This window comes from Neoarius graeffei, chromosome 12 (assembly GCF_027579695.1).
Source record: "Neoarius graeffei isolate fNeoGra1 chromosome 12, fNeoGra1.pri, whole genome shotgun sequence".
Taxonomy (NCBI): domain Eukaryota; kingdom Metazoa; phylum Chordata; class Actinopteri; order Siluriformes; family Ariidae; genus Neoarius; species Neoarius graeffei.
Genome location: NC_083580.1, coordinates 55,194,414 through 55,222,229, shown reverse-complemented (window position 1 = coordinate 55,222,229; position 27,816 = coordinate 55,194,414). Strand labels below are relative to the sequence as shown.

General features: G+C 41.1%; 1 protein-coding gene across 3 annotated transcripts; it reads right to left on the bottom strand.

Annotated features, from left to right (window-relative positions):
* Positions 1 to 1,880: 1,880 nt before the first annotated feature.
* On the bottom strand, positions 1,881 to 18,402 carry pold3 (polymerase (DNA-directed), delta 3, accessory subunit). Of its 3 annotated transcripts, none has more exons than XM_060936049.1 (12): positions 18,280 to 18,402; positions 16,451 to 16,506; positions 16,247 to 16,349; positions 14,022 to 14,061; positions 13,049 to 13,181; positions 11,022 to 11,277; positions 9,241 to 9,313; positions 8,989 to 9,160; positions 8,558 to 8,667; positions 8,373 to 8,452; positions 4,312 to 4,387; positions 1,881 to 2,460 (listed from the first exon to the last, which is right to left on the bottom strand). In XM_060936049.1, the coding sequence occupies exons 1-12, from the start codon at positions 18,379 to 18,381 to the stop codon at positions 2,249 to 2,251; spliced, it is 1,413 nt and encodes a 470-aa protein (XP_060792032.1). In that variant the 5' UTR covers positions 18,382 to 18,402; the 3' UTR covers positions 1,881 to 2,248. The 3 variants fall into 3 exon arrangements, with proteins under 3 accessions (XP_060792032.1, XP_060792033.1, XP_060792034.1); XM_060936050.1 differs by having other exon boundaries at positions 8,373 to 8,443; XM_060936051.1 differs by lacking the exon at positions 18,280 to 18,402 and adding an exon at positions 17,048 to 17,066.
* Positions 18,403 to 27,816: the final 9,414 nt, after the last annotated feature.

Here is a 27,816-nt window from a genome sequence, read left to right as displayed (position 1 = left end):
AAGGTTTATACTGTTTATAAAATAAATTGACATGCAGGTCAATGATAAAAGATAACAGCAAGTGGCAGAAACAAGCTTTGCAGGGATATACAACATGACATGATTGTGCAAAGTGGGTAAAACCTTCACCAAAGTTGATAAACTTATGAGGTAGTCATGGACCAAGTGAAAGGAAAAGTGAAATAAACAATGTTTGTTTCTGTTGAGTTGTCTTTGTTAGTTTTACAGTGTAGCTTGCATGTTAGAGATACAAATCTGAAAAATGACAATAATACATTTTAAATTGTAATGTCTTAAGGTCCTTCTTGAAAGACCTGAAATTTGGAATTTTAACCTCATACGTTCGGCAGCTGCTTTTATTACTATTATTATAAACAACTATAATTGAGACAGGATACAATTAAGAATTTAAAAAGATCCAACAGCAACAGATTAGCAGTTCTAAGGTTTGAACTCACAACCTTATGGTCAGTATCCCAAAGACTTAAATTATTATAGCCAATGTAGTTTTACTAGTATTTTGGAGTCTCAGAACAGAGTCCAGTAACTCAGATTTCCTTATGTTGTTTGTGACACCATGTGGCAAACGGACCTCGAACATTTGGTTTATTAAAAAAGGATGTCGCATACCTAATAGCACTTGTAGCACACACCAAGTGTACTCTGCCCAGATTAAGGTTACTTTGACCTATCTCCTGGAGCCAGGCCTGGGGAGGTGAGTATCCACAGGTGAGCATTTGGTGACAAGACCATCATGTCACCCTGCTAAGCTCAGCCCAGAATGGTAGCATGGAGCCATCTTGTGGGGTAAAATAAAAGGTGGGGGTCAGATGTAATACCAGCTGAGCAATAGGCATATGAAGGACAGTATTAAAATGTTTTTGGGAACACAAAAAGGTCACTTTGCTTGGGTGGGGGGGAAGCTGCATTAGTGTGGGAGATGGAAACATATGGACTAGATGTGTCAGCCTAGGTTTACCTCTATGATCATGCAATTAGATTGCCAATTTAGGATAACCTCAAAAGAAGCAAACGCTTCTCCAAATGGAGAGAAGCCAGTTGAGGATTAGCTAGTGTAGAAACCCAGGACCCTGTAGAGGAACTATATCTGTCAGTTAGCTTGGGAACATGTGGAAATCCTCCAGGACAAACTAATCTGGGGCTAGGGATAGAGAAATCTGAACTGACCTTTTAAACCTGGTGCCACTGCACCCACCATTAGGAAAACAAAGAAAAATGGATGAATGAAAAATGAAGGCTCTGTCTTGAAGCAGAATAAATTTAACCCAGTTTGTAATCTGAAGCAAGATGATTATAAAATTCACATTTGATTTGTGTATTGTAATGCAAATAGTATTATGGTGATTTCCGAGGCAGAACATCACAAGCCCAAACACAAAACCCAAGAGTGTGGATGATTAACTACATTTGGTGTACATTTCATTTTTGGCTGAAGTGTTTTTAAAACCGCATTAACCATTAAGAGTTTAGTCAGTGATTATTAAAAGTTTAGTGACTGCCAGGGAGAAAAAGAAGGTAGAGGGAAAGTTCTGGTTGGCATGAAAAGCCCAATTTCACGTACATGGCACCAGATCAAAGGCACTTCATTACACATTGAGATCCATGCCATCCCAAACTGTCAGTTTTGTTTTAATAGATCATAACCCCCTGAAATATGGCCAACAATTGTACCAGGGACCGACGTTATGTAGAAATGTAAAAACCGATTTGGCAAGCTTGAATTCTGTGAAACTCAAATAAGCCACAGAAAAAAGAAGAAAAAAAAAAAAAACCCAGCAAGCTTGAACTAATAATCATTAGGAGCTACACATGTTACAAAAATGCAGCATTTCCCACAAAAGTACAGAAAAGAACTGAAGTGAGCACAAATAGTGAGGATGGTATAATTAGAAATAAACTTGTTACAATCTGTTCTAATTGTTTATAGTAAAATTTAATATTTTACATTTAAGATGACAAAGAATGTCACCAAGTACTTTAAGATGTTCACTGATGGAGGAGTTTAAGTATAATCCCAGACAAATCTTTCATATATAGGCATGCCAAACATATTCCCAGCATCTCAGTGGCTTTCCTCTATAAAAGGACTAATGGCCAAAACACCTGATAAGCTTTACAGGGACACCTGCTGGTTTATTACTGTACTGAAGTCCAGTCCAATAAATATCCAGGTCATAAGACAACTGGAAGGTCACAGTGGTACACAAACAAAGCCCACATGAGAAGTTCATTTCTTTTGGAAAAAACCCATGATGGATGCTTGTTTTGTTGCTTTATTTGCAGCAGCCTTTTTCTGACTTTTCTCTTCAACCTTTTTCTCCTCATCCATCCTTGGGAGTGGCTGCTTGAGTGAACTTGAATCATCAGAAGGCTGAGTGGCTCCCTTAGACTCATCTTCACTCTCTGAGTAAGATTCAGTCTCGTAACCTTTCTCAGTCACTAAGTTTAAAAAAAAAAAAAACAAGATGGAAATCAAATTATACCACAGCAGTTGAATTCTCAATTTTGATTGGTCAAAAAATATTGATTAAATTTTCTATACCAGAGAGGTTGCTTTAGCTAATTTACTTTATCATTTTCCTAATTTTAAAAAGCATTAACTGAAAAAGGCCACTCATTATACTGATTGATGTAAAATAAGGCAGTCTATCCATTCCATTCAATTTCAATCAGTTTGATAATATGCCAGAAAGTGGTCTGAACTGTACTGGAAGAAGAAGAAATGTGTCTTCTACCACAGACCTAGATCAAGTAGCACTTGACTCAACATCACTGCCAATGGATAAACTGCACACAGTCCAGGTTCGAGCCCAGTGGCCAGCAGGGGCCTTTCTGTGCGGAGTTTGCATGTTCTCCCGTGTCCGCGTGGGTTTCCTCTGGGTGCTCCGGTTCCCCCTCCCCACAGTCCAAAGACATGCAGGTTAGGTTAAATGGTGGCTCTAAATTGACTGTAGGTGTGAATGTGAATGGTTGTCTGTGTCTATGTGTCAGCCCTGTGATGACCTGGCAACTTGTCCAGGGTGTACCCCGCCTTTTGCCCGTAGTCAGCTGGGATAGGCTCCAGCTTGCCTGCGACCCTGTAGAACAGGATAAAGCGGCTAGAGATGAGACACCCATTCACACTCCCATGGTCAATTTAGAGCCACCAATTAGCCTAACCTGCATGTTTTTGGACTGTGGGGGAAACCCACAGACATGAGAATATGCAAAATGCCACACAGAAAGGCCCCTGTTGACCACTGGGTTCGAACCCAGAGCCTTCTTACTATAGACACCACTATATACCACTGTGCCACCCAAGAATTTTCCTTAACACCAAATTATTTTTGTTTAAATGGACAGAAAGCTACTGAATTCGAATCACAAACTTCCAATTTTATAATTTAAAAAAAAAAATGAATTTGGGGCCACATGGCCCTAAATCTTCCACTATTTTTTCCTGTTTCAACATGATCCAATTCAAGATACTATGTCATGCATCATGTGGTGGGCTTTCCCTGTTCACGCAAGGCATTGTGGGATACAAGTTTGAAACAGGAGAGAATGGAGGATGCGAGTGTGCAAATCAAATGTGAAAGACCAACTACAGTAACAAAGTGAGAAAAGGATATAATGTGGCAAAGAAAGGAAATGCAGGACCAAACTAATAAATATCAGCAGTCAGCAAGCACTTGTGTGATTTTGTTTAGTGACAGAATGATGTGACCGTCAGTGCACGGTCAAGGTAAACCTGTAGATGGCAGTAATGCAACACTGGATGCTAGCTACCATAAAATGAAGGTCAACCTGCACATGCACACATGGACTTCCTTTCTGTTTGAATGCATGACGCAAGCAATTATTTGCTCGGGAATCCCTTCAAATTAAATAATTTCCCAGCCATAGAATAGCCGTTTTTTTGAGAAATTACAGAAAAAAAAAAAAATTACAAATGACCAAATTTTAGAGGGAACTAAATTTCACAGATTTTATAAAATCGAAAGGCCATCTAACTTGAAAAGCATGACCCATCATTCCTTCATAAAATTAAAATAATTCTCAAACTGCTGTGATAAGAGGAAAAGAGTATCTTAACTTCATCACACAACCCTGATCAATGACTTGTAACACCACGCTCCCAAGTGTTTTATTACAGTACTTGTGGTATATAGTTTTTTTTCCTCCCCCCTCCATTTCAGATGATCTGTGAACTTAAACATATTTTTAAAAAAATAGAAATAAAATAAATAAATAAATAAATAAATAAAAGGGGGGGGGGGGGGGGATTGGTAATAATAATCCTTTACTTACCAATACAGCCTTCTTCATCAACAAACGTGCGGGACTTTAATACCCGTCTCCTCTTCCTCCTCCTACCCTCAGCCTTCTGTAGTAAATAAGACATTTCAGGAATTCGGGGCATACATGTGGTTCAGACTACATTACAAAAATAAAGCATTTTTTGAGGAAAAAACAGTTAAAAAGAAACTAGGGGGAAAATTACCCAAATACAGCGACAAGGCTGATCATTTAAACCTCATGAGGAATTTTACAGAGCCACACACACGGGGGGTGGGGGTGGGGTGTCCCCCCCCTTCCACTGTGCGAAGCCTTTGAAAAATTGAGGCTACAATGGGACATTCTCAGGCTGAGAGGGAAATTGTCAAGATTGAAAAAGAAAATAAAACTTTGTGACAATTCAAATTCTAATACCTCAATTCAAATTACACAATACTAATTCCTCATGATTCAAATTGAAATTTATAATTCAAAATGAATCAAACTTACAAAGTATTAAACACTCAGCAGAGAAATCTGTTTTCTTGTACTAGAATAAAGGTCGAGTTAGTTGTTCAAAATGGGGGGGGAAAACAACCACATCTCATTAAAAATAAAAATTCCAGAGCAAAATTTTCTTTAAAAGGAAACTAAAAAAGTAAACATTGCAAAAGTTGGAATCCAACCCAAATCACAAGTTTGAAACCATGCAAAAAATGTAAGCGCCCTTAAAAAATAAATAAATAAAAATAAATCCCCTACTTCAACTTTTCGTGGCATTCGTCCTTTTTCTCATTTTGCTTTTCCACTGAACACTCGGTGCCTTCATCGGAGCAAAACATCTGGTCTTCGTTTGTCACAGATTCCGTGATGCCGCCGTCACAGCGCTCGGTTGGCGCGTCCTCCAATGAGGCCCCGGAACCGGCGGCACGGACTGATCCCTCGATTGTCGTGATCTCGCCATCGGAAACATCTTTATCCGCTTTGTGTCAGAAAAAAGGTGGTCATTTTCTTCTGCCCCATACAGTCTTTGGCTTTCTTCTGTTTCGTACCGCGGGATGACCTCTAAATGCCCAAGCATCAACAAAAACAACTCACGAACTTGTCAAAAGCTCCCGCACCGGTGGGTGAAAGGTCATTCAGTCTCGAGAAATCAGCCGACCTTGTATGAAACCTGTCAAATCTCACAAGAGCAGCTGCGACAAGTAAACAACTAAACATGGCACCTCGGTCTGGAAAACGCCAATTCGGATCGTTTTTGCACCGTCTGACGGTGTATCTACGATGATTGTAATATTTTCGGAGTAATTATAACGTATTTGATGATCAGACACATTGTCACATGGTGTTGCTGGGATGTTTTCACAGAGAAAAGATCATTTTGAGAAAGACTGCATGTTGTGCAGTAGCATACAAGTGCATGGCCCAAGAGTGACTTGGGGTTCAATCGGCATTTCAGTAAGGGGGCGCACACCCAGAGTAAGAGGGCGCAGCGCCCCTGTTCCCCAGTTTAGACAAAAGCATGCAGTTGTAATACAACAGAATGTGGTGTAGCAAATCTCACTGAAACAGACATCATCTGGAGGGCAGCATGTTGCTTCAAAAACTACATATTCAGCATTAATGGTGCCTTCCCAGATGTGCAAGCTCGCCATGCCATGTGCACTAATGCACCCCATACCATCAGACATCATAGCACCTGGTATTCCCAGGCAGTCTCCCATCCAAGTACTAACCAGGCCCGACCCTGCTTAGCTTCTGAGCTCAGACAAAATCAGGCTCTCTCAGGATGGTAGAGTTCTTTAGGGCAGTGGGCATGTGCAGTCCTTGACCTCCATATAAGTAAGGCATCTCTTTCCCTCCACTAGCCTGGGGTGGTGCCTTGAGCAAGCACTAGCAACCCCTCGTTCCCCCAGTCAGGGTTACGACTGAAGCCTGGACTCAGCAGACCGCGCAGGAGAGACCACCACCTGCTCGTTCAACGGGCAGGAAGGCAAACCCAGCAAAGCATTTGTGAAGCATGATCAGGGCACAGTGCAACACCTAGAACACTTAATCATCCACTGCATCCTGACCTAGCTCCAGCCATCTTGATTCTGTCTTGCCCCTGGACCCAGTTAGGTCGGGACGAGAGAGTGAGGCTGACTGCTGTGCAATTCTCCCACACTCAAATCCAAGTCACGCACAAGTCATGACTTCAAATTCAAATCCTGTGGCAATGGGCAAGTGGCAAAGCAGGTGTAGAAACACTGGAAGCTGTAGTCACCAACTGGCACACAGGCAGCCCAGGGCGCAGGGTTGCTCTCTGCTGGAACGAAGCAGCAGCGGATTTTGGCAGCCTCCTGGGTGTCTGAGCAGCCCTGTTAAGGATTCAGTCTGCTCACCTCCATGGAGGAAGGGGCTAGAAAAGGTGGCTCAAACATAGCCTGCTTCAGCTCACCCTGGCCAGCACACTGCAGCTGGCCTGGGATCCCACTCAGCAGTCAAAATATAACAAATAAAGATAATATAGCAAAGGTACTCAACATTGGCACATACACACTACCAGAGAACATCAAAGCAGACAGGCCAGAGAGAACTGCACTAGTCACCAGGGAACTAGCTTGCTACAACGTAGACATAGCTGCCCTCAGCAAAACACACCTAGCAGACAAGGGCCAGCTCATGGAACATGGTGATTGTTATACCTTCTTCTGGAATGGATGTATGGTGAAAGGCAGGTAGTTGGATTTGCTGTAAAGTTCCACCTCGTCCAGAAATTTACCAAACTCCTGGAGAACATCAACAATTACAAGGACACTTCAGCTTCTTAGAGGCAAGAACACCGTGATTAGTGGTTATGCTCCCACAATAGATGAAATGCATCACCAAGGCCCAGAAGAAACAAGCTGCATGGCAGGCTCGAACCATCACCAGCCCCACGTGCCCGACATGTGGGCATACCTTCAAAGCCTGGACTGGCCTCAGTCACAACTGCCACAAAAACCCAGACACACAACCACCACCCACCAAATTGAAGTCATGGTCATCTTCGACCCCAAAGGAGCTAGTTTTTGAACTGTGCACTGAAGCTGGATGGTACCTCTCCTCTTTAGCCCAGAGAATGTGGTGTCCATGATGTCCAAAATTTCGATTCGTCAGACCACAGGACAGCTTTCCACTTTGCCTCAATCCATCATAAATGAGATCAGGCACAGAGAAGGTGGCGACGTTTCTAGATAGCGTTCATATATGGTTTCTTCTTTGCATGATAGAATTAACTTGCATTTGTGGATGCAGTGATTTATTGGTGAACAGTTATGGTTTTCAGAAGTGTTCCTGAGCCCATGCAGCAATTTGCACTACAGAATCTGTTTCTAATGCAGTGCCATCTGAGTGCCTGAAAATCACAAGTATCCAGTGTTGGTTTTCAACCTTGTCCCTTGCATAGAGATTTCTCTAGATTCTGAGAATCTTTTAATGACAACATTATGTACTATAGATCTCCAAATGCTTTGCAATTTTCCAATGAGGAACATTATTCTTAAAATTGTTGCACTATTTGCCCATGCAGTCTTTCACAGAGCAGTGAACCCCTCCCCATCTTTGTCTGAGAGACTCAGCCTCTCTCTGATGCTCTTTTTATACCAATCACATTACTAACCAGTTGCCAATTAACCCAGTTACTTGTGATATGCCACCAGGTGTGTTTTTGTTTTAAGCACTACACAATTTTCCAAGTCTTTCGTTGCCCCTCTCCCAACTTTTCTGAAGTGTGTTGCTGGCATTAAATTCAAAATGAGCATACATTTTTTTAAATTCTCAGTTTCAACATTTTTCAATGAAAGTGTTTCCATAATTTATAAATATTTGCATTGTTTTTATTTACATTTTACACAGCATCCCAACTTCTTTAGAAGAGGGGTAAATAGAATACATATATGTTGTCAACTATAAAAAAGTATTTACACTTTGACATAAAAGGAAAAAGTCAAACAAATTAGACACCGTGACTACCAAAACAGGAACACTGCCCAGCATTTTTCCATTCATACATTCCCCCCCTCCTGGAAAACATGGTTTTAGTTGTCAAACGTGATCATTCAGATTCTTACTTGTGAAACAGGCTCATTCTTCACATGCTTTACAGGACTTGATGTTTGCACTTCAGGTGCAGGTGGAGAATCTGGAATCACTAAGAGAATAAGATTGTCAGACTGCACCAAAATAACTATAGTGAAATTACCTGAAAGTGGAACTATATTTTAATTGCAGTTTGCAGCACATTTGTTTCACCTACCCTCATCATCACTGCTGTCAGGCTGTGGGTTTTTTATCCGCCGTCTCTTTTTCTTCTGACTCTCCACTTGCTCATCTTCACTGTCCAGATGCTCCAGACGCTTCATTTTACTAAGAGATATCATGGCAGTCACAAAATCAAATGCTACACATATGAACACCTGCTAAAACAAACCATACACGTGAATCCATTTAGACAATATTTTCCCATATTATGAAAAATGCCAGCCCTGTGATGACCTGGCAACTTGTCCAGGGTATACCCTGCCTTTCGCCCGTAGTTAGCTGGGATAGGCTCCAGCTCGCCTGCGACCCTGTAGAACAGGATAAAGCGGCTAGAGATAATGAGAAGAGATGAAAAATGCCTAGATTGCATGATGCTCTTAAATAAGCCAGTTCATTTCAGACAGACAGTTAATATCTAAAGCCTACCTCCGGATCTCTTTGGAGTCATCTTTAATCACGTCAGCCTCCTTTGGCAACTCCTCCTTCATGTCCTGCTTAAGTTTGGATGAAATGCAAGTCTGTTTTGTGCTCCCTGCAGCTGATGATATTGGGACCCCATCTGCCTTTTTTATATTTTTGTCTGGTTTATCAAGCTTTTCTGTCCATCAGATTAAAAGGAGGTCAGTAACAGAAATAAAAAGTTTAGTGACTCTGTAATAGAGATAATAAGTTACTCACTGTCTGCTGATTTCCCAAAAAAATTGTTCATAATAGCAGCTTTGGAAGGCAACTTAGTTTTAGGTTCTTCAGCCTGAAATGCAAAAAAAAAAAAAAAAAAAAAAAAAAAAAAGTGTTTATTCCAAGATGATTTTATTTGAAATCTGAATTCCATACAGTGCTTTACGCAAAAGCTTCCAATTCAGTAAAGTCTGTAATTCTCTAAAGTATATAGATTTAAAAAAAAAAAAAAAAAACCCGCAGATACTTCACAATGTTGAGTTTTCTATGGAATCAATTTTGTGCCAAAATGTTCATACAATACTTTTGAAATATCAAACAAAAACTACAAATCAAAATAAGAAAAAAAAAATTTTTAGACTGGCAAATTATTCGTGTAATCGTGCAAAATAGTCTATTACTCTTCAGAAATCTTTTATTTTTGTTCCGCGTCTTTCTCAGTTTTGCTTGACGTAATTTATTTTGGTTGCGATTCCAGCTTTCTCGTTTGCGCTCCCTGACTTTTTGCTTGCAGTTTTGGCACAAACTTGACATGTGGGTGGGCTGTCCAGGAATGCATTCCCATTGGCTAACTTGTGTTTGACTGACAGCTACGCTCAGCCATTCCCTACTCAGATTTTGGCGGACTGCTTGACGAGTGACCGATCCATTGACGGTAAACAAGGATCGAGTGGACTTCAGTGGCGACTATGATATTGAATTAATTCAACAAAGTGTAAATTCAATATCATAGTCGCCACTGAAGTCCACTCGATCCTTGTTTACCGTCAATGGATCGGTCACTCGTCAAACAGTCCGCCAGAATCCGAGTAGGGAATGGCTGAGCGTAGCTGTCAGTTAAACACAAGTTAGCCAATAGGAATGCATTCCTGGACAGCCCACCCACACGTGAAGTTTGTGCCAAAACTGCAAGCAAAAAGTCAGGGAGCGCAAACGAGAAGGCTGGAATCGCAACCAAAATAAATTCATCTCATTATCTCTAGCCGCTTTATCCTTCTACAGGGTTGCAGGCAAGGTGGAGCCTATCCCAGCTGACTACGGGCGAGAGGCGGGGTACACCCTGGACAAGTCGCCAGGTCATCACAGGGCTGACACATAGACACAGACAACCATTCACACTCACATTCACACCTACGGTCAACTTAGAGTCACCAGTTAACCTAACCTGCATGTCTTTGGACTGTGGGGGAAACTGGAGCACCCGGAGGAAACCCACGCGGACATGGGGAGAACATGCAAACTCCGCACAGAAAGGCCCTCGCTGGCCACGGGGCTCGAACCCAGGACCTTCTTGCTGTGAGGCGACAGCGCTAACCACTACACCACCGTGCCGCCCCAAAATAAATTACGTCAAACAAAACTGAGAAAGACGTGGAACAAAAATAAAAGGTTTCTGAAGAGTAATAGACTGATATTTTGCACGATTACACGAATAATTTGTTTGCCAGTCTAAAAAAAATTTGACTTTTTTTTGTATTTTGATTTGTCGTTTTTGTTTGATATTTCAAAAGTATTGTATGAACATTTTGGCACAAAATTGATTCCATGAAAAACCCACGGGGGGGGGGGGGGGGGGGGGGGGGGGGGGGGGGGGGGCAGGAGGTAAAAACAGCCATAATGTCATACAAGCTTTAAATACATTTTTTCCTTAGCACCACAGTTTGGTCTCACTCAATACAGTCACTCAATACCACTGAAGGCCAAACTGTCCATTTGAAGTAATCAGGATAATTTGTCTAACATTTTATGTTTTAAGGCAAGTGTGTCGATTGTTCACTTACAGGAGACGGATCATCCATCTGCTCCATCTTCACCTCTTTGTTCTGCTCTTCACTTTTAGGAGCTGCTTTACTTGAAAACATCCCCATGATGCCTTTTGGCTGGTTGGAGGTGGGTTTGGATGCAGGTGCTGTATAGCTGCTGACAACAGGTTTATTGGCATCTTTGGCAATTGCAGTAGACATGGCCTTTTCTTGAACCCTCTGTAACTCTGCTGGGGACATTGGTACAGCAGCAGCACAACGAATTGCACTGTACCTGTGAACAGTGAAATATTCTGTAGTTGTACCATTTTCTTGACTAACCAGTTTCAAGTCCATCAATCATTTTGTACTACTGAATAGAAAGGCTTGATTAGTTAATACTTGTGCGATTACAGAATGACACTAACCTGATAGATTTTAGGTCTTTCAGTGGTTTAAATTATTCAAAACTAAGTGTGATGATTTTAGAGATATTTAAATTAGACAATCCTTTTTACGAATGGATGTACATAGATTTTTTTTGGGTTCCAAACAGATAAGATTTTGATTCAATAGTTTGTGTTCATCCACAACTGCACACGACATTTTCAGGTATATAGAAAATGTTCAGGTCGTCCAAAAAATACAAGCATAAGATATTAAAGAAATTGCACACTTATCTACTGCTATATTCCGACCAATATACCTGGACACAATGTTAAATGAGGAATAAAATACTTTTGGGGGTGTCCTGTAATAAGAAAATCAGTGACAGGATGCCATGAATGCAAAGTTACTTTTGCTGCCCCGAAGTTTATTATTTTCATATAAAAAGCACATCCTGATGCGTTTTATTCCTCTTATACCACAATTATTTGCCAGTGATTTAAATGCATGAGCCGTTTGATTTAGCTGAACAGCAGCTAGCCCGCAGTCTGATAATGACATCGACTTATTTAATTTTATTATATACTGTTGTACATAAAATGTCTTGTATTATCAATTTCACCATGTGAATCCCTTTATATATATTTTTAAAAAATCCACATGCCTCTGAACTTTCTCTCCATTTCTCAGAGACCATGTAAACCACACTGCTAACACCAGCCATTTAGAAGCTAGCCAGTATTTACTTACAACTCACTATATAATATCCCAGCCCTTTTCGGATAAGATTGAAGACTTACAATCCCCTGAAAATGGGTGGAATGAGACTCCAAGTGAGGGATTTCAGTGGAGGAATTTTAATGAATGGGGTTACTCAAGTAGTGTTACACTGATGCAAGGTCTCTCCATCTTCAGCATGAATAACATTAGCTTGCTACTTGTTTTTAACAACTAGCGTGGGAAATGAGGCCAGACTGGTGGACATTTACCAGTAATTTTCGCATTTGTCTGTCTGTATTTCAAATGCATCGGACTGGATGGACCATGAAAAATTGTAAACATATGGGTCTAATCTACTAATTTTCTTCCAAATGTTACACTGGGTGAATACATTATGTCACAACATGACCTGTAAAACAGGGGTCTCTGCAGGCCCGAATTTAAGTCCATAACTCTGCCACTGATGGTCCTAGCAGAGTCAAAATTTGCAGGAACATCCCTCTCCCCAAGCCCTTTCATTACAGCCCAGGCATGGTCTGGCCTGCTCTTCGCCCCAGAAAAACTGACACGAGCCCTGGCTCGAGCCAGCCTTTAAAAATTCATAACTCAGCCATCCAAAGTCCCAGCCCTGCCAAATTTTGCAGGCACATCCCTCTCCCTGAGACCTTTCGAACAAGCCCAGGCACAGCCTGATCCAACATTGGGCGTGAGCTTGGCTCACGGAAAACTTTAGCACGAGCCCTGGCTCCAGCTGCTCACGCACGTGGGGATTTAAAAATTCATAACTACCACCGACGGTCCGAGCCCCACCAAAATTTACAGGCATCGCCCTCTCCCCGAGTGGCACACTAAATAACAAGTGTTAAATAAACATGCTTTATTGAAACATGGCATTCATTCTGTAATGTATAACAACTGCATTAAAATAAACCTGTACAATCAATGTCAAAGTAACATACTTGTTGCAGTTTTTAAGGTTCTCCTTCATAGCATCGTAGTCAGTACTGTAAAGCGGTGCACTGTCCTTTAGCTCAGCTTTCTGCACGCTGTACACATGTACGCTAATGGTCACATCCAATTTTGATTTTACATCTGGAAAAGATTTAAGATTGCAAATACAAAGGAATCACCTCACACACTTGCAAAACAAACATTTCAACTTCAAATCTGACATCAAGATCCAATGCTTAATATCCAACACCAGTGTGATAGAAAAGCACAAAAAATAAACACCAATCATCCAGTGCTCACTGCTCAGACATATGTTCAATGCATCGTGGTTAAAAAAAAAAAAAATCTTTAATATTAATCAAGTCTTTTTGTAGTCAGTACAAAACTCTTCCAATGTTAACTAAATATTGAATGACATAATTTGGGCTCAGAATAATAATTAAATGGAAAATAACTCCACAGCTCCAGCTGCAAGGCAAATCACAGGTGTCTGTCTGTCTCTCACTTTATTAATCCCCCAGAGGGAAATTCAAAATTGCAACCAAAATATATATTAATAAATAAATAATAAATGTATGTATATGTAACTGCTGATATTTAAGGTGGCGTTTAGTTATTATTTTTGGAAGGAGTCTCTGGTGTGAGCACTTTAACAGTCAGAGATAAAGCTATTCTCTGAAGTTTACAGGACTGCAGACGGGGGGGGAAATGACTGACTGTTGAGGGAGGTTTGTAGATAGGCTATAAATGGTTAATGCATAACTTTTTCCTAATAAAGAAATCAAGTACTGCAAAGTTAATTAAAAAAATAAATAAGATGGTGAGTTTTCAGCATATACATGTGGTGGAAAAATGTGCCACCATGAAAATCTAGTGTTCATGTTTAGCATATTTAACTGTTATTCAGTACACTCACTTTTGCCATTTTATCCACTGTTTTTTCAAAATGTTAGAAAAAAACTCAAATGTAACGAAACATACCCTCAAGCTTGTCTTCACGCACTACCGACACCTTATGACACTAGAGGAAATTACAGGAGGGAAAAATAAATAAATAAAAAAGTACCATGTAGTACTTGTTAAAGCATAAATACAGTGCTGCAGAAAATTCCTGAACTCTTTAGAATTTATACGTTTCTGCATAAATATGACCCAAATCATGAGTTTCATACAAGTCCTAAAAGTAGATAAAGAAAATGCAATTAAAACAAATGAGAAAAATATTATACCTCTTTATTAAGGAAAATGATCCAAGATTCCATATTAGTGAGTGGCAAAAGTATGTGAACCTTGGCTTTCAGTATTTGGTGTGACCTGCAACTAAATGTCTCCAGTAATTGTTGGCCAATCCTGCACACTGGCTTGGAGGAGTTTTAGCCCAGTCCTCTGTACAGAACAGCTTCAACTCTGGGATGTTGGTGGCTTTCCTCACATGAACTGCTTGCACAACATTTCTACTGAATTAATGTCAGACTTTTACTTGATCATTCCAAAACATTAATTTCATTCGTCTTTAACCATTATTTTGGAGAACGACTTGTGTGACTATGGTCACTGTCTTGCTACATGACCCACTTTCTCTTGAGATTCAATTTATGGACAAATATCCTGATATTTTCCTTTAGAATTTGCTGGAATAATTAAAAATACATTGATGACAAGTCAGTCTGACCCATATGTAGCAAAACAGTCTCAAACCATGATAATACCATCTCAGCCTTTCACAAATGGGATATGCTGGAATGCAGTGTTTTCCTTTCTCTGAACATAATGCTTCTCATTTAAACCAAAAAGAGTTCCATTTTGGTCTCCTCTGTCCACAAAATTTTTCCAATAGCCTTCTGGTTTGTGTGATCTGTAACAAACTGTAGTTGGGCAGCAATGTACTTTTTGGAGAGAAGTAGCTTTCCCGTTTCAACCCTGCCATGCGTAACATTGCTGTTCAATGTTCTTCTGATGGTGGAATCATGAACATTAACATTGGCCAATGTGAGAGAGGCCTTTAGTTGCTAAGAAGTTACCCTGGGTTTCTATTATCCCTTTTCCACAAAGTCAGTTCCAGGGCTGGTTCGGGGCCAGTGCTGGTGCTGGTTCACAACTCGTTCAACTTGCAAGCCAGCTGAGAACCAGTCTGCTTTTCCATAGCTCGCGGTGCTAAGGGAAGCCACGTCATTACGTCGCTGTATATGTCAGTTACGCCACTACGTTTGCATAAATCTTGGCGCGAATATCGAAGCAAAAACACGGAAGAAGCAGCAGTAGCAACAACAATAATAATAAATGACTTCGCGTTTGTACAGCTGCTGCTTCTTGTCGCTTAAAAATGGCGATCTTCTGCAGTCTTGTTATTGTTGTTGGTCTTAACAACTCCACCCCCCCTGACGTAAGCAGTTCTTTCCTCTGGCCCAGCAGAGAGTTGGTGCTAGCCTGGAACCAGTTTTTCTGGCCCCAGAGCCAGTTCTTTGTCAGTGGAAACAGAAAACCCAGTTCCAAACTAAGCACTGGCCCCAAATCAGCCCTGGAACTGCTTTGGTGGAAAAGGGGCATTTGAGACTTCAGGGTATTACATGCCTTGCTCTTGGAGTGACCCTTGTTGGTCAACCACTTCTGGGGAGGGTAATTGTCATCTTGAATTTCCTCCATCTGTCTGAAGTTCAAGCTGTTTAAAATTGGTTCTACAACCTTTTCCAGCCTGTTTAGCCTTAACAACCCTTTCTTAGGTCCTCAGAAATTTCCCTTGTTCATGCAATGATGCACTTCCACAAATGAGTGTTGTGAAAATCAGATTTTGATGGAGCCCGGTTCTTTAAATAAAACAGGGCACCCACCCACGCCCAACTGTCACCCCACTGACTGAAAACACCTGACTAATTTCACCTTCAAATTAACCACTAATCCTAGAGGTTCACATTCTTTTGCCACTCACAGACATGCAATATTAGATCATTTTCCAGAATAAATCAAGTGACAGAGCATAATTTTTTTTGTTTATTTCTTTAATTGGGTTCTCTTTATCTACTTTTAGGATGTGTGTGGAAATCTGATGACATTTTAGGTCATATTTATGTAGAAATACAGAAAATTCTAAAGGGTTCACAAACTTACAAGAACCGCTATATTAATGACCATTTACACTTTTCATTGTTTGTCCATGGAATCATGTAATTTTAATAACTTAATTCAAACAAAGGGATGTCCAAACTCACCACGCTGCCGTTTTCAAAGCACTTCCCTGAGACCAAATAAGTTGCATGCAGAGTGTTTCCAGATCGCTCTTTCCGTCGCTGCTCTATGTAGTGATACAGCATTCTGCAACAAATCCAACAAATCCAATCCAACAAATCCAATCCAACAACAAGAACCGTTAGCTAAAAATTAGATGTTGAGCTTGCCATCAAAGGAAGACTTACTGTTTAGCTGTGTTAACATGAACACCAAGAGTAAGACTCAGCCATTTATAGGTGACCTGTTTGGACACAATCAAGGTCATTGGGTTAATATCTGGAAGGGGAAAAAGAAACTTGAATTGTACTGTTAGCAGAAGATAATTGTGTAAATCACAATGGTTTAATATTAGCATTTTCAGTATTAAAACTGACAGCATGTTTGTGTTCAGTGTATTAGTGAACATCAAATGCAATGGCCATTGAAAATATCTTGCACTGTATTTGTGAAAAAAAATCTTCACTGACTTTCCATGTAAAGTTTTCTTCTAAAAAGGTCATTGTACAATTAAAGGGTTTTATACAACAGCGTTCTTGAATTCTTGACTCTGATTGGTCAGGAGTTGATTAATTTTCTATAATAACAGTCCTGACAATAATGCAGCTGCAAATGGCAAGTTCATATTTACCGTATGCATTCATTCTAATTTCTTTCGTAACACATTCACAGGGACCTGGATGCTCCTCATAATCAATAATAATATTTAAAAAGTGCCCCATTTTAACATTGATATGGTGATGCTTTTCATAAGGAAGCATTTATTTAATCTCTTTGTAACATACCATAATTGTCAGCACAAGTTTTCCACCACAGGAAAATTTTCATAACAGAGAACTTGATGCTTTGTGGTTTCTTGGTAACATGGCAAACTGCATTTTTTTTTTTTTTTTGGTTTTATTAACTCCAAGAAAGCGGAAAGGAAAAAAAGGATGCAGCTGGAAGAATAACTAGTGTATATGTTGCTATAATCTAAATAACAGTAGCTAGTTTTGTGGACAACTAGTTCCACAACAGTGAAGGATAAAATCGCATGCTGTCATTTTTTTATTAATAATTTAAAACAAACAAACCAACAAACCCACATCATTGCCAAATTGCTGTGATACAAGTAGAATAAAATACTTTGGGACATGTCATAGGAGAATAATCACATGATCATAATCACCATATCATCATGTTGCTGATTATTTTTCCATAACAGCATGCATATTCCATACATGCTAAAAATTATACAATGTTATATGCATTCAATAGCTCTTGAAATGAGCCATTTTCAATTCCATACAATCCTAAGAATAAATACAATCAAAAAAGGGACAATCTATTCTTTAATCCCGACTCCATGTTTCACAAAAACATTAAATAAAAAAAACACCCCCCACCACTTTATCTTCCAAAGAGTTACAAAAGCACAAGATCAAATTTGGTCCCAACAGTGTTTAGTCCAAATACTGGCCAGAACTCCAGAAGGGAAGGAAAATATTTATTTATTCCCCCCTTACAAATAATTGGGCACGCGCACAGCTTCAGCATTGACTTGTCTGAATCATTTTAGGGCTATGGATTACAACCGATTACATGTAGATTAATACATTAACCACCCTAGAACTGTTACGATGGGGACGAATCAGAAAAGTACACAGATGAAACACACAAGTAATATCCAAAAAAACATTATACGAGTGAAAACCCTAACACTCAGAAAGCAAAACACACACAAGAACAAAGAAAATGGCGCCACTGAGTAAACATCTCAATTAGTTACCTGCATATGCACTGTAGAGAAGCTATTAACGCCATATTATTAATCAAAATTAAATACAATATTTTCCCCCCTGTACAAATTTCAAATCAATAATTAAGATGAAGTGTGACTATTCGGTCAGATCTCGTGGCATGAACACACTTTACTGCAGTGCTAGCTAGCTTTTTCAAGTGTTAGGATAACGAACAGAAGTGATTCCAAAACAAAAGCTAGCATACACCTGGAAAAAAAATACAAAGTCGAACTTACAATTTTATTCTGATCGTTAACGTATTCGTCAATGTTGTCTAAATAAAGATCATCCATGGTACTGCAAAGTTGGTCACCCTGGAAACACACTAGTCCCTGCATGAAACAACGCGGGAACTTTATTTACTTCCGATCACGTGGGTATTCGAGCGAAGACCAGTGTTGCCAGCTCCGTGGTAAACCCACGGACCAGAAAGTACTGTAGACACTTTCGATTGCACTCATCCATCCATCCATAATCTGTAGCCGCTTATCCTGTCCTCCAGGGTCGCAGGCAAGCTGGAGCCTATCCCAGCTGACTATGGACGAGAGGCAGGGTTCACCCTGGACAAGTTGCCAGATCATCACAGGGCTGAAACATAAAGACAACCAACCATTCACCCTCACATTTACACCTACGGTCAATTTAGAACCACCAATTAGCCTAACCTGCATGTCTTTGGACTGTGGGGGAAACTGGAGCACCCAGAGGAAACCCACACAGACACAGGGAGAACATGCAAACTCCACACAGAAAGGCCCCCATCAACCGCTGGGCTCGAACCCTGAACTTTCTTGCTGTGAAGCAACAGTGCTAACCACTACACCACCATGCCGCCTGTTTTGCATACATTAATTGTATTCATGTATTAAACCATATTTAAATTAAAATAAAAATTATGTACTTAAATTGTTTCTGTACCATTGGACAAATGTTTCTCTGCAGGGGTGTCACATACGCTTGACAAAAGTAGTACAAAACTGACAATTCATTAATTCACTTCATTTATTCATTTTACTTATTTATTTTCTGAGTACTTTATTCTGTTCAGGGTTGAGATGGATCTGGAGTCTATTCCAGAAACACTGGGCCAAGGCTGGACTATTTCAGGATGATATAGTCCATCATAGAGCATTACACACACACACACACACACTGGGTAATTGAGGTATTTCACCCACGTGACCAAGTCACGTGACGCAGCCATTTTGGACGGCACGCTTAAGTCCTTCAGTGCAAGGCGGTATGAGATGGTGGAGACCTTTGCACATTTTAACAAGAAAGTAAGCTGTGATTCGTGTTAAATTGGATCTGTCTTTTATCACAAACACTGTACCCAGCCTTGGTATGGAGCCCTGTTTATTTATTTCTGTGTCCCGTTTCTTTCTAGCCTCTGTTATTGCGTTTTATGTCTGATGTTTGCTACATGCAACCCTAGACAAATTAACACTGCCTTGTTTCACTGCTCAGATGGGTTAACAAACATTGACCCATTTACTTTTTGCTATATATTTTATCAAAATTGCGTTAACTGATAAACTAACCTGAAATGAAATGATCACTGCAAAGTCTGGAGTACTCTGTTGGCTCCCAATCCTGTCTCTTCACAGCTGCAATCCATTTGGCCCTCTTGTGTGGGTCAGTAGGAAACCGGTAGTGATGTGTCGGTCGCGAACGATCCGGTTCAAAGAGCCGGCTCTTTGAAGTGAACGACGGGAGCCGGCTCTTCGGTGGGAGCCGAGTTGGGGAGCTGAATTAGTTTTTTGTCCTTAGGTGCCTCAGAGAGAGAGACTTTCACAAAAAAAGTTGCTGTCTGATTGCGTCTTTGTGTTGTCTATTACCATTCAAAGGAAAAAAAGTAGCATGGTGTACGCCTACTTTTTTTGGTTGGGGGGTTGATGTCATTCACAGCTGCGAAAATACAAAAATTGGTGTAATGCTTAAAGCTGTGGAGCGCAGCGGAGAGGAGTCTGTGAGGCACCTGAGGAGGGGAAAATCAGCTGTGTATTTTATATTGGTAATATAACACAGTTTTGCATTATGTTTGTGAGAAAATAATTTATTAATTGGTAAGTAAGTTTTATTTCTATAGCTAGAACATTGTTACACTGCTATACTTTACAAAGCTTTACAATGGCTACAAAAACTAAAAAATACAATGGAAAACATCCTATTGACAAAATATAAATAATGTAATTAATTAACTAGTTAATTGCAGCAATTAAATCAAAAATAAAATCTCAGGAGCCATTTGGGAGCCGAAAGAGCCGGCTCCTTATAGTAAGAAGAGCCAAAAGAGCCGGCTCCCGAAAAAGAGCCGAAATTCCCATCACTAGAAACCGGTAAAAGGAGCGTCCTTCACGCTGTCCCTGTCTGTTGTGGCAGCCCACAGCACAACAAGCAAACACCATGGTTATTTATAGAGTGCTTACTGACAAATTAATCTATTCTAGGTGTCTGTAACACGTTTTTTTTTTTCAAGCTGGTTCTCCCTCTCTGTCTGCAGCATTAGTATGTAGCTTGACGTTCAAAATGGCGGACACCAGGGCGTCACGTGACCCTGTGACGTCAGGTGAAATACCTCAATAGTAGTGTACTGTACATTTGGTGTAGCCAATCCACTCCTTTTTTAGGGAGGTGAGAAGAAACCAGAAAACCCAGAAGAAACAACTCTGGAGTTGTTTGTGTATAGTAAAACAAATCAAACAAACAAACAAACAAACAAAAAAAACCCCATCACTAAAATTCAGACTGTACACACTGATTTTTTTTAATGTTTAGGTTTTAAAATGTCAGTTGAATGACACTATGTAAAAGGTTGAAAAAGTGCATTTTGAGGATTACCTCAGCCACATGTTTCAGGTTCCCAGCCCTGCAACACGCCTGTCCTGCATATTTTAATGTGTTTCCTGCTCTAACACCCAATTCAACTCACAATGGACTGTTTAATTAGCTGAAAGTGCATGAATGTGAATGAATTAGGTGAATGCGTGTTGGGAACAGGTAAATGTACAGGACAGGGAGTATTCCAGGCCCAGTTCCAGCTTGGTAACAGGGTGGGCCAGGGAGATTTTGCAGGGGTCAAATTACATACATACATACATACATACATACATACATACCAGGCTTGTAGTACTTGAGTCCAGGATTTGAACTCGAGTCTGACTTGTGCCCTAATTTTAAGGACTCGTAACTTGACTTGGACTTGAGCACTGATGACTCGGACTTGAACTCAGACTCATGCATTAACTGCATTCGGACTCATAAATTGGAGATGAGGACTCGGATTTTATCTTTATTTTTTTGTAACATCCCATTTGGCATAAAATATTTATATCTACATTAATTTTTATACTAATTTCGTGCAAGAGAATGCACAGTCACCTGTTCATACGTCATGTTCAGGAACAAACTAACGTTAATGGCACTAAAATACCTGGAGAGAATGCCCCTAGGATTGTCCACTTTACTTATACAGACTTCTCGTGCAGTGGGAAAAAATGCACTGCTATGTGTTCCATATGTAGAAGAACTATTGAGGAAATGACGGGGACAACCTTGACCTTCAATCGTCATTTGGCAAGGCTACACCCAGAGAAGTAAGTGACACGCTGTTAATTGCTCTGTTGATATCAGTGCTTGCTTGCTGACCAATGAACTAGCTAGTGTTAACCCTATCTTATGTTATTTGCCCTGTTGATAGCGGGGCTTGCTGAGCAACGAGCAAGCCTTTTACAGTGTCTTGCAAAAGTATTCATCCCCCTTGGTGTTTGTCCTGTTTTGTCGCATTACAAGCTGGAATTAAAATGGATTTTTGGAGGGTTAGCACCATTTGATTTACACAACATGCCTACCACTTCAAAGGTGCAAATTGTTATTTTATTGTGACACAAACAATAATTAATATGAAAAAAAAACAGAAATCTGGAGCATGCATAGGTATTCATCCCCTTTCATATGAAACCCCTAAATAAGAGCTGGTCCAACCAATTCAGTTCATAAGTTACATAATTAGTTGATTAAGAGCCACCTGTGTGCAATCAAAGTGTCACATGATCTGTCACATGATGTCTGTATAAATCAGCCAGGGAAGGACCCTGACTCTACAACACTACTAAGCAAGCAACATGATAACCAAGGAGTACTCCAAACAGGTCAAAGACAAAGTTGTGGAAAAGTATGACTCAGGGATGGGTTATAAAAATATCCCAAACTTTGAATATTCCACAGAGCACCATTAAATCCATTATAGCAAAATGGAAAGAATATGTCACTACTACATACCTGACAAGAGAAGGCCACCCACCAAAACTCACAGACTGGGCAAGGAGGGCATTAATCAGAGATGCAAAAAAGACACCAAAGATAACACTGAAGGAGCTGCAAAGATCCACAGTGAAGATGGGCGTATCTGTCCATTGGACCACTTTAAGCCAAACACTCCACAGAGGCTTTATGGAAGAGTGGCCAGAAAAGTAATTGCTTAAGAAAACACGTTTGGAGTTTGCCCAGCAGCATGTGGCAGACTCCCCAAACACATGGAAGAAGGTTCTCTGGTCAAATGAGACTAAAATTGATCTTTTTGGCCATCATGAGAAATGCCATGTGTGGCACAAACCCAACACCCTGAGAACACCATTCCTACAGTGAAGCATGGTGGTGGCAGCATCATGCTTTGGGGATATTTTTCATCTGCAGGGACAGGAAAGCTGGTCAGGACTGAAGAAAAGATGGATGGCACTAAATACGGGGCAATTATGGAGGAAAACCTGTTTGAGTCAGCCAGAGGTTTGAGACTGGGACAAAGGTTCACGTTCCAGCAGGACAGTGACCCTAAACATACTGCTAAAGCTACACTGGAGTGGTTTAAAGGGAAGCATTTAAATGTCTTGGAATGGCCTAATCAAAGCCCAGACCTCAATCCAATGGAGAATCTGTCACATAACTTGAAGATTGCTGTACACCAACACAACTCATCTAACTTGAAGGAGTTGGAACAGTTTTGCCTTGATGAATGGGCAAAAATCCCAGTGGCTAGATGTGCTAAGCTAATAGAGACATACCCCAAGAGACTTGCAGCTGTAATTGCAGCAAAAGGTGGCTCTACAAAGTATTGACTTTGGGGGGTGAATACCTATGCACACTCCAGATTTCTGTTTTTTCATCTTAGTCATTGTTTGTGTCACAATAAAACAACAATTTTCACCTTTAAAATTGTAGGTGTGTTGTGTAAATCAAATGGTGCTCCCCCCCATCCATTTTAATTCCAGCTTGTAATGCGACAAAACAGGACAAACACAAAGGGGGATGCATATTTTTGCAAGACACTGTATCTGTAGCCTGTTAACTAAAATGGAGCAGTCAAGCAGTAACATTAGTCCAACACAGTAGCAGAGACAGTTTCACATAAAGGCAGCAACAGCCACCGTCAAATGGTGCAGTTGGAGTCTTGTTCTCGGACTCGATTTAGACTCGACTTGGACTTGACTCAAAATTTTCTTTAATGACTTGGACTTGACTCAGACTTGAACACTGAGGACTCCAGACTGGACTCGGATTCGAGGTTTAGTGACTCGACTACAACACCGATACATACATACACATGGCATCCTTCCGTCTTTGAGATATGATGGTGTAGCATCCTCATTTTCTCTTGGCAAAACTTACCTGCACCTGCATGAGTGGCTGTATAGACCAACTCACGAGTGACAGTTTCTGTTGCAATTACTGCATACGAACATAGATGTCTGTTGAGGCAGCTGTTGTTCCCTCTTTCTCCTGGCCCTCTTTTCAGCAAGGTTTTTAGACCTTGCCTTCTCTGATTTCTGTGCACCCTGTCTGACAGCAAGGCTCTAAACAGAGCAATCTTCTGCATGGCTTTCCCATGCGTTGATGTTGATACTGCATAGCTTCATGTCCTTCTTGAAGACATCTTTGTAGCACAGTCATTGGTATCCAATTGGTTGTGAGTCCTCTGCCAACTCGCTGTAAAGAAGGTCCTTGTGAATTCATCCTGGATCCATTATTTTGATGTGGCCAAGCCAGCGAAGGTGCCTTTCACTGAGAAGGACGAATATGCTTGCCATGTTGATGCGTTCCAGAACCTCTGTGTTTGATACTTTATCCTGCCATTGGATGTGTCTCAGGTGGAAGCTGTTGAGTTTTTCTCGTGGCTTGCATAGGTGGTTCATGCCTCACTGCTGTATAGTAGTGTGCTGAGCACGCAGGCCTGATAGATGTGCAGTTTGGTCTTTTCAATGAGGCTGGGGTTGTTCCAGACCCTCTTGTTCACTCTGGTCATAACTGCAGCAGCCTTAGCAATCCTACTATTTATTTCTGCATAAATGGAGAGTGAGCTAGAAATGGTGGACCCAAGGTAGGTGAAACTCTCCACAACCTCCAGGTTGCACCCATTTATGGCGATGTTTGCAGGGTGGTCTGTGCTCTGTGCTATGATGTTAGTCTTCTTCAGACTGATGGACAGCCCAAACTCCTTGCAAGCATGGGAGAGACAACTGACAAGCTGCTGCAATCCATCTCCAATGTGTGATGTCAAGGCTGTGTCATCAGCAAAGAGTAACTCGCAGATGAGTACCACAGTGACTTTGGTCTTGGTGTGAAGGTGGGTGATGTTGAACAGCTTGCCATTTGCCCTGGTGTGAATATAGACTCCTTCACTGCAGTCCTCAAAGGCGTACAGGAGGAGCATGGAAAAGAAGATGCCGAAGAATGTCGGTGCAAGGACGCAGCCTTGCTTCACTCTGCTGCTGACTGGGAAGGCCTCAGATGTTGCACCATTGTAGTGGACTGTGTTGTGCATGTTGTCATGAAATGAAGTGAACACTGCTAGCAGTCAAAGGGGACAGATGATCTTCTGCAGTAGCCTGAAGAGTTCACTCTGGTTGACCAGGTTGAACACTTTTGCCAGATCTATGAAGGCTATGTAGAGGGGCTTCTGCTGTTCATGACACTTCTCCTGCAGCTGACCAAGTGAGAAAATCATATCTACTGTTGACTGGCCAGATCGAAAGCCACACTGAGACTCTGGGTAGACATGAGAGGCAAGAGTCTACAGGCAAACCAGGGTGACATGGGCAAAAACCTTCCCAATGATACTCAGGAAGGAGATGCCCCAGTAATTGTAGCAGTGGTCCCCTTTACTCTTATACAAAATGATGATGGTAGCATCCCGCATGTCCTGAGGGATATATCCCTGTTCCCAGCAGAGGCAGAGGAGTTCAAGTAGGGGCTGGATTAGTGCAGGTTTTCCGCTCTTCAGTATTTCTGGTGGGATGCGGTCGTCCCTGGGGGTCTTTCCACAAGCAAGGCAGTCAATTGCTTTTCTGAGTTCATCCAGAAGACACGCTAGGGGTAAGGAGCTGGTGGGGTATCCAGCTCCTCCATGACAAGTAGGTTTCGGGTGGCATCCAGAGCGATGTCTGTGATGACATTATGGGTTGTAGACAGCTCAAAGTAATGCTCAACCCAATGCTGCAGCTGCTTCCCTTGATATGTGATAATTTCACCTGACTTGGACTTCAGGGGTGCAGTCTTGGTGGTAGAGGGACCTGTTGCCTTCTTTATGTCCTTGTACATCTTCTTTGCATCCCCGGTATCGGCAGCTGTCTGTATACTACTGCAGAGGTTCAGCCAGTATGTGTTGGCGCAGTGACAGGCAGTCTGCTGGGTGATTCTCCTGGCATTCCTGAGGGCTTTTAGTGTGCTGGGGATAGGTGCAGCCTTGTAGGCCAGGAGGACTTTCCTCTTAGCCTCAGTCATAGGCTCCATTTCTTGCCAATGGGCTTCGTACCAGTCAGTATTTTTCCACTCCTTTTTCTCATAGGCAGCCATGGCTGAGTTGTACACAGCATCACGGAGGCGGCACCACTTGGAGTCGATGGTATCAACCGGTGTCTTCACGGCAAGAGCCTCCTCCAGTTTCCTGATGTAATGCTGCGTCTTTTCTGAGTCGCTTACACAGCAGGTGTTAATGCATGGGCAGCCCTTTCTCTTGGAGTGGTGCAGCTTGTTTGGTGTTAGCTGCACCTTGCTGTCCACAAGGGAGTAGTCCGTATCACAGTCAGCACTGTGATAACTTCTAGTGAGGAGAACACTTACAAGATCCGCTCACCTGGTGATGACTAAGTCTAGCTGGTGCCAATGGTGGGAACATGGGTGCCTCCAAGACACCTGGTGGATCTTCTTGCACTTGAAGAAGGTGTTGGTCATGCAAAGGCCATGGAAGCAGCACAACTCCAGCAGTCATTGACCATTTTCATTGATCTTACCCCTAGCGTGAATACCAAGACAGGTGGGCCAGGCTTCACGGTCAGGGTTGGAGCATATACGCTGATGATGTTGGCTGGGCCTGAGGATGTGGACAGCCAGAGGGCGAGGATCCTCTCAGTGCCTGTTGATGGAGGCTCGATGAAGGCAGTGAGTGAGTTCTTCACAATGAAGCTGACACCATGCTGTCAAGGTTCATCAGAGGACTTCCCTTGCCAATAGAAGGTGTAACTTGCTTCCCTGATAGTGCTTCTGTCAGCCAGTTGAGTCTCCTGGAGGCAGGCTACATCAACGTTTAGTCGGGAAAGTTCCCTGTCAATGACGGCAGTCTTGCATGTGTCATCGATCTGCTGTAGGTCATCAGTGAGGCTGGGACACAAGGTCTGAACATTCCAACTTGCATACATACATACATACATACATACAGTATATCCTTCCTGGCAGCTCGAACCAATCTGGGGTGGGTTTCCCAAAAGCCTCTTAATGCTAAGAGCATCTTAACCAGGATAGAGTGTGTTCATTGTGCTGCTCGCTCTACCATTTAACAATGGTCTTTGTGCTACGATGCTTTTGGGAAACCCACCCCTGACCATTGTCCTCTGACCTCTCTTATCACCAAGGCATTTCCACCCACAGAACTGTTGCTCACTCAGTGTGTTTTTTTTTTTTTTTGCACCATTCTGCATAAACTCTAGAGACTTTTGTTTGTGAAAACCCCAGGAGATCAGCAGTTTCTGGAATACTCAAACCAGTCCATCTGGGACCAACACCCATGCCACAGTGAAAGTCACAGTGATCACAATTTTTCCTATTGTGATGTTTGAATTGAACATTAACTGAAGCTCTTGATTTGTATCTGCATGATTTTATGCATTGTGCTGCTGTCAAAGGACTGGCTGATTAAATAACTGCATAAAACAGCAAGTGCATGTGTGTACCTAATAAAGTGACCAGTGAGTGTATATGCTTATGATAACACAAACTTTCTCTCTGTTTTTTGTTACAGGAGATCATTTATTACTATAGTAAGTGTTGAATCTGTAGTTTTGTGGTGTTCAGTAATAGACTTATAAAATGTCAATCTATTGGTGTCAGTAAAGTTTGACTTTAGACAAATTTCCCATTTGCTGGCATATGTATTTTGTCTTTGTTTTACATATGATGCATTATTTCCAGAACACTTAAATGATAGTTCAGTAAAGAATTTGTTTAACTGATAAGTCAAAAATATTATCATCCAACAGCTGGCACTTATTTATTACTGTGAAGTTTTGTGTGTGTGTGTGTGTTTCATTGTTCATCTACTGAAAAGTCACATTAATAGTATTCACAGTAGTTTTTGATTTATTTAAAATGAAAATGGATTTAGCTTTAAATACAGTAGTATTTATCATGAAATACAACTCCAATTAATTAGACACTAATTAATGTATTAAGAGGCTGTGAGGCATATTAAGAAACATGATGAATGCAATATGACTCCACAACAA